Below are 7,180 nucleotides of genomic sequence, written 5' to 3'. Positions count from 1 at the left end.
TATATTCACTAGAAATTGAGGAAAGAAATGGTAGCTAGAGTCACATTGGGGTGGGTGGTGATGGACCAGGCAGTCTTCAAGTTATGCCAAATAGTTATTTCCAGGTTAAAATTGATGGCAATTTTGCTTTTAGGTTAGGTTTGCAATTTTTTTTTTTTTTTGGATTATATCCTTTTTCTTTACAAAATAAAAATGTATATGTAAATTCTTAGCTTGGAGATTAAGGAATTTCTAACATGCATAATAACAGAAATTAAATAAATATGATGCAAATAAATTAGGTATTCCAGTTCGTCAGGTGTTCCTTCTTTTGTTTTTGTTTTTTTATTTTTTTTATTTTGTTCTTTGGTTAATCAGGGTTTGGATCTTTTGTGAGCACTTCTTCAGCAATTAATTCTTCAATGCACTAAGCCAGGGAGGTGCCCTTACTTTTACCATATTATTAAAGAAACTAAATAAAAAGAAAAAGGAAAAAAAATGAAAGATTCACTCAGAATTGTAATAACAAAAGTTGTAGGAACAAAGCACTTGACATAATTAAGAGCATCCAAAACCCATAAAAATGGGAATTAAACACTCCACACATTGACAGGCTTAACCTCTTAAGAATGGCCATGAAATATAACAATATCCAACTGTAAACAGGATGGACAGCAATTCAATACAAGAAAGGAACCTGGAACAACTACATATTAAAATAATGGAAGATTCGTGGATGCCAAACATTTTTGTTCCAATATTTTTCCTTAGAGTTCTGAACTAGGAACCGGTTCATGACTGTAGGTGATGAAGAACAGGTCGTAAACGATTCCGGCGAGCCCGCCTCCGATCAATGGTCCAGCCCAATAAACCCAATGGTTAGTCCAGTCCCAGCTAACCAAAGCCGGACCGAATGACACAGCCGGGTTCATTGATGCACCTTCAAAGGCTCCACCAGCTAAAATGTTAGCTCCAACGACAAAACCAATGGCTAGAGGTGCAATTATCCCCACCTCACTCTTTTTAGGATCAATGGCTGTTGCGTATACAGTATAAACTAGGCCAAAGGTCATTACAATCTCGAAGACAAATGCATTCCACACGTTCACTCCAGAGGATAAAGCAAATGCTGATGTTGTCTGCATAAATTCCAATGTTTCTTAGTCTTGTTAGAAAAATCAAAACAAAGAAAAATATCAGCACATGTCATTTTTTTAGTTAGAGATATTTTTTCTTCTTTACTACAATTCCCTACCAAAAACCTTATACTTTTAGGTGGAAAGACTGATATTAAGATATTTTCAACTAGCGGTCAAGCTACTGTCTTATAGTACAAGAAATTTAAGCAAAATAGGCCTGGTTAGTATTTTTGATCGTAAGGATTGGAAGAATTTCGAGTTCCATCCCACTAATATTAATATGGATTACGTTAGGCTGAGTAATACGTAAAGAGAGATTACACGCTGCAAAGACCTGCAATTAATTAAGAAGGAGCAAATAATTACTGACCATGCCGTGAGTAGAAAATTTAAGTAGAAGGCAGGCAACGGTGGAGCCAAGAAGCTGAGCAATCCAATAGAGAATGCCACGGAGAAGAGAGATGTTGCCACCAAGGAATGCGCCAAAGGTAACAGCAGGATTGCAATGGCCCCCGGATATGTTGGCTGCGGTGGAAACCCCAACAAAAAGACCAAATGCGTGCGCTAGTGATGCCATAATGATAGCAGCTGGGGTGCTTGATCCATCGTCAGTAAGCTTGCTGAAGGCCATACTTGACCCTTCCCCGGCAAAAACAAAAATCGCTGTACTGATGAACTCAGCCAGTGCAGCCTTAAGTGCATCTGATTGCAGGATATCATGCTGTGGTAGTCCTATTGCTATCCTTGTGATTGGCATTCTGGTTACTGTATCGAGTGCTTGCAATTGCTTCAGATTTTAAGGCTATGAAAATTAGAGAACCTGCTAATATATATATCAAGTACCCGGTAACCAAATTCAATGTTAAGGACCAAGAATATGTGTCATTACAGCTCAGCATTCACCTCCCAATGACTGTGTGGCTTACACGTGTATGTTTTTTTCTGGATAAGAGAGTTTGTGTGTGTTGAACTTTGGTAGCTATGTGAAACGATGGGTTTTGTCTGATTTAAATTGGTACTTAACCCACACAAAATTAATTGCCAACAACAACATAATTGAATAGTTATAAAGTTATTTTGAAGCATTGCATCGATTTAAATGTAACAAATATTTCATTATTTAGACAATGTCATAATAAACCAATAAGTAATTATTACAGTCTATTATAATTCAGTTTTTTTATATATTTTTTAATGGTTAATCAGAGTTTTAAATAATAATTTAATTTCAAAACTTACAATGCTAGAGTCAATTTTAATAGCAAAAGATAATTTGGAATATCTTTACATTTAGATTTAAGAAATTAAAAAGAAATATAAGACGGTTAAAAGAATCTTACATAATATTTGATTGAAATTTATGTAATTTATTTGTGAATCTAAAATTTATATATTCTAAATAGAGTGAAAGTTAATTTACTATTCTCCATAATTAAATTTGTGCGGAATTGGTTATAGCTAAACTAAATTCTAATAAATACATAAAATTTTCAAATGAATCCGCATTAATAAGTCAATACATTTCATAACATTAAAATATCTCTTTAAACTTTATCATTTCTATTTTATTTTCTCTCTTATATTTTTTTTTAAATAAAATAAATTCTTTTATAAATTTCAACCAAATATAAAATTAGAATTCAACCGTTATAACATATTAGTCTGATTTCTTTAGCATATATTATGGCGATATTTAAAGTTTGTTTCATGCTCTAGTTAATTAAGTTGCTGAGGCAACCTTTTTTTTTTTTTTCCCTTCAAAAAAGAAAAAGAAAATTCCAACTTGCAGCAGCTTAATTAAAAGAAAGAAGGAAAAAAAGGAAATGGTATAGCCATCTTAATTCAAGATTAACCTAGCCATTATTGGTGAGGGAGGTAGGGATTCATTTTCAATGTCAGGACAAAAACTAAAATTTGTAGAGAAAAAAGAAAACATCTTTTGGCTGTGACAGCTTAGATAGAGTTGGATCAACACAGCTTAAATTTGAAACATTACAAGCCAATTGTTTTATATGAAATGAAATTAACTGTTTGAATAGGTATGTAATTAGAGTTTGAACATATATGGTCCTAACTAAGGTTTGCTATAAGGGTCAGAATTTGTAGAGGAAAATGTCATTTAATTAATAATCCAACAATTTTATTTGAAAGGCATTGATCAGTTACATGCATAACGCTGAACATCAAGTCAAGGAATTTGGTTACAAAAAGTTTTCTTTTACTGTTTAGGGCCTTTCGAAAATTTAATTTTACCAGCTCAAGTTATTCTATAGAGATTAGTTATCTGTTTGCATTTCTTGTCATCCATAATGCAATAGCTTCCATTCTCTTCATTTTTCATTGCCGTGAAGAAACAATGACAATTCTTTCTTTTTTTGCTGCCAATCTCACCAATAATGCAATTGCTTCCTACCCTTTAGGCACTATGATTAAACCTCAAGCCCTTTTGAAGGTGAAAAGCAAAATAGTAAATATCTCATTGTTATTTATCTTAATTCTTACTCATACGACACATGATATTTTTACTAAAGTGTCTCTTAACTTCAAAAAGTGACATGTTAGTAAAAATGTAATATATCATATCAGATGAGTTAGAGTTGTTGAAAAAATAGCGAATTGTATAGTATTAATCGGTGAAAATGATCCGGACACCCTTTCTATCGTATTCAATCACCTCTTTCGGAGGTGCAAATGTATCTTGTTTTCTTTTCTTGATCAGCCATATATGTACTTCATTTCTTTCTAAAACCTTTTGGAATCACCTCGTTTACTTGCACACGCACTTGTATTTTTTTTTCTTTTGCTTTATTTGTTTCTTTATTCATTGTTTGATACATTGAGAATATCTTAATTAGAAATAGAGATGTCAGGATTTAAATTCTTGATGTTTTTTGTTAGAGAACAAATAATTAAACATGAGTAATACACTATTCAATCAAAACATATGGGCCTCTTATTCTTTTGGCTTTGGCAGTACCATCTAGATCGCCTTTAGGAGGAGCTTTGGTAGACAAGTTTTCCAACTTATAATTCAGTAGTTCTTTTCACCAATCATAGTTGCTACATCTATGATGAGGGTGGATCTAAGTCTCGTTTTCGCATCCGAATTTGCTAGCTTAAACTCTTCTTGTTTATCATTGCTTTAACATACTTTCGCAATCGAATCGGTTGCACGTTTAATACCTTACAGTTTTATTATGATACATATTGATAAACTAATATATAATTCATTTAAAAAATCTATCTTTTTTGTTAGAATTTAGTTTAGTTATATCAAATTTTTCACGAATTTAAATATGTAAAATTCTAAATTAGCTTTCACTTTATTCAAAACAGGTAAATTTTAAATTTGTAAACAAATTTCATAAATTTTATAGATTTTAACTTCATTATTATTATTAGGTACGTATTTTCATAATTTGGTTAATTAGACACTGCCTGGGTTCAGACATGTGACTTCATAGTCTTAAAGACAACTCCAATACCACTGAGCCTAAATGAATTGGTTCTTGGGTTCCACTGACATTATTCTTCTTATTGTTTTCTTGTCAATCACAATTACAGGACATACCTGAAGAGGCTCTTTTAGGATTATACATGTTAATCTCCTCAACTTAACCATTACTCCAATCCATGTTAATCTCCTCTATGATCCTTCAATGAAATATGCGGGCTATGAAGCACAGAACATGACCAAGTTAAAGCCTGACCCAAAAATATTATACAATAAACCTAAGGATTATACAATAATATTTGGAGAAAATTACACTATATACTGTCTTTTTTTAAAAAAAAAATAAAAAAAAATTACAGTAGTTTTTTTCTTTTTCGTTTATGCTATAATTATGTTTCATTTTTACTTTCTTTGACCATTTTTTATTTCTTTTTTACGGTGACTTATGTCTTCTATTTTAATTTTTGATTTTTTTTATAGCAAAATTACACTTCCATCTTTAAAGGTAAGAAATGCATGTATTTATCCTAGAATTCACATGTAGGGCAGTCCATACAGCTTTAAAAATAGTAAAAAATAAAAAATAAAAGTGTCAGCCTTTGTATTATTATGAGCAATAGCATCAAAAGTCTATCTTTTATACGTTATATAATTAATGTAGGAATTGATGAATAATAAATAAAATGACATTTTTATATTTCGTCAGCTTTTTACTTAACTCTTTCTTTCTTTTCTTTGTTGTGGGACATTTTCTTTTGAATATTTTTTAATAAGAAAGAGTAAATGTTTCTACTAAAATGTTAAATGTTTCTAAAAGAATAATTGAATTCTAATTTTTGAATTTCATATCACTTCTTCAAATGTATTTTTTTATTAATTAATAGTATTAAAAATATATTAGATTCTTTTAATTTGTTATCGATTGTGTATTTAAAATGTTGGAATTTAATAATTTGATAAAAAATATAATAATTCATCCTTCTAGTATTAGAAAATATTGAGAAATAAATGATTTCAACTTATATTTCAACACGCACCTAAAGTGTTTAATGAATATCCTAAATAATATTTTTTTTCTGATGATGGTTTTAATGAGTATGGTACTTATAGGCTTGATATTATATATGAAATAGTATACATATATGAACAGATACTAATATATATATATATATATATATATATATATATATATATATATATATATATATATATATATATATATATATATTATTTTCCATATAATTTTAAGAAGAAAAAGAATTTATTTGTAATTTTGTTATTTTGATTTGCTAAAAATATATATACTAAATATATATCAAAATATATGAAATAGATATTACAAATACGAGTTAATTATTAAAAACATTTGACATAGCAAATTTACATACTAGCAATATATTATATGTATACTAAATTTACACTAAATAGATACTAAAATATGTGAAATTGATACCAAAAAATATAAAATAGATACTAAAATATAATTTCAAAAATAAGTTGTAGATACTAATTATATACCAAATGTATACCTAATATGTATTGAAACATATACTATAGTAGATACAAAAAGATAATTTTAAATACTAGTTATATATTAAATATATATGAAATATATACTAAAATATATGAAAAAGATACCAAAAAATAGTTTTAGATGCTAGTTATATATATATCCAGCTCTCCAATAGATTAACCTGCAACTAAATTAATATTATCGAATGGATACTAAATATATATGAGACATATACTAAACACATACCAAAAATTAAATACCGTAAAAATTAGAACAACATATATCAAATTTCCAATAACATATCTTTCATAAAAAAAACATACCAAACATATATCAACATATTTTTTAAATAATTTTTCAAATTACAGTAATTTTGAAAAAAATAAATTTTTTTAAGATATTTATGAAAGAATCTCTAATTTTTTCAAAAAGATTACCCGTTCCATACTAAATTCTCTTTTTTAAATTAAAAAAATTCTAATTGTTTGTCGTTTATACATATCTATTGTAATATTTTTTTTTAATTTTATCTTTGTGTAATAGGTATAATAAATTTTGATAACATTTATAGGATGGTAATTTAGTCTCGTATAATTATTATTTTTCTATAATTAAACATATTAAAATTTTTTTAATTCAAGTGATATATTAAAAAGAATAACAATTAGTATAAAATGGAGGGAATATAACATTATCAAACATAACTACTTTAAAGAAAAAGACAAGAGGTATACCAAGTGATTCCAACTAGGCTGAAATCTCTCTAACACCCACATATATAAGAAAAAAAAAACACATATAAAGCAATTAACCAATAAAAAAACAGAAAATGTTTACAATAACGAATACATATCATTAATGCAAAAGCCAGAAATTAATCTTAAAAGAGTATGATTTCCATCACCTAATTAATATGTTGGCTATAGGATGATTACAGGTATTAGAAAACTAGAAAAACACCTTTTCGTTTGCAAAAAATCTAATTTAATGCTTTATTATATAGTCCAACAGGTTCAGGCATAGCTTGATTTTATGTGGTGTAGAGTTTTAATTAAATAGGAAACAAAGGGTGGCATTACATATACTCAAACTGAA

At 28.5% G+C, this 7,180-nt stretch overlaps 1 protein-coding gene across 1 annotated transcript; it reads right to left on the bottom strand.

Moving 5' to 3' along the window:
- Window positions 1-469: 469 nt before the first annotated feature.
- On the bottom strand, window positions 470-1,939 carry LOC8275243 (aquaporin TIP1-1). The gene is made up of 2 exons (XM_002523678.4): window positions 1,489-1,939; window positions 470-1,118 (listed from the first exon to the last, which is right to left on the bottom strand). Exons 1-2 carry the CDS (start codon window positions 1,873-1,875, stop codon window positions 747-749), a joined length of 759 nt encoding a protein of 252 aa, XP_002523724.2. The 5' UTR covers window positions 1,876-1,939; the 3' UTR covers window positions 470-746.
- Window positions 1,940-7,180: the final 5,241 nt, after the last annotated feature.

Source organism: Ricinus communis, chromosome 8 (assembly GCF_019578655.1).
Source record: "Ricinus communis isolate WT05 ecotype wild-type chromosome 8, ASM1957865v1, whole genome shotgun sequence".
NCBI classification, from domain to species: Eukaryota; Viridiplantae; Streptophyta; class Magnoliopsida; order Malpighiales; family Euphorbiaceae; genus Ricinus; species Ricinus communis.
The sequence above is the reverse complement of the archived record's forward strand: the minus strand, read 5'-3'. Positions and strand labels throughout refer to the sequence as shown.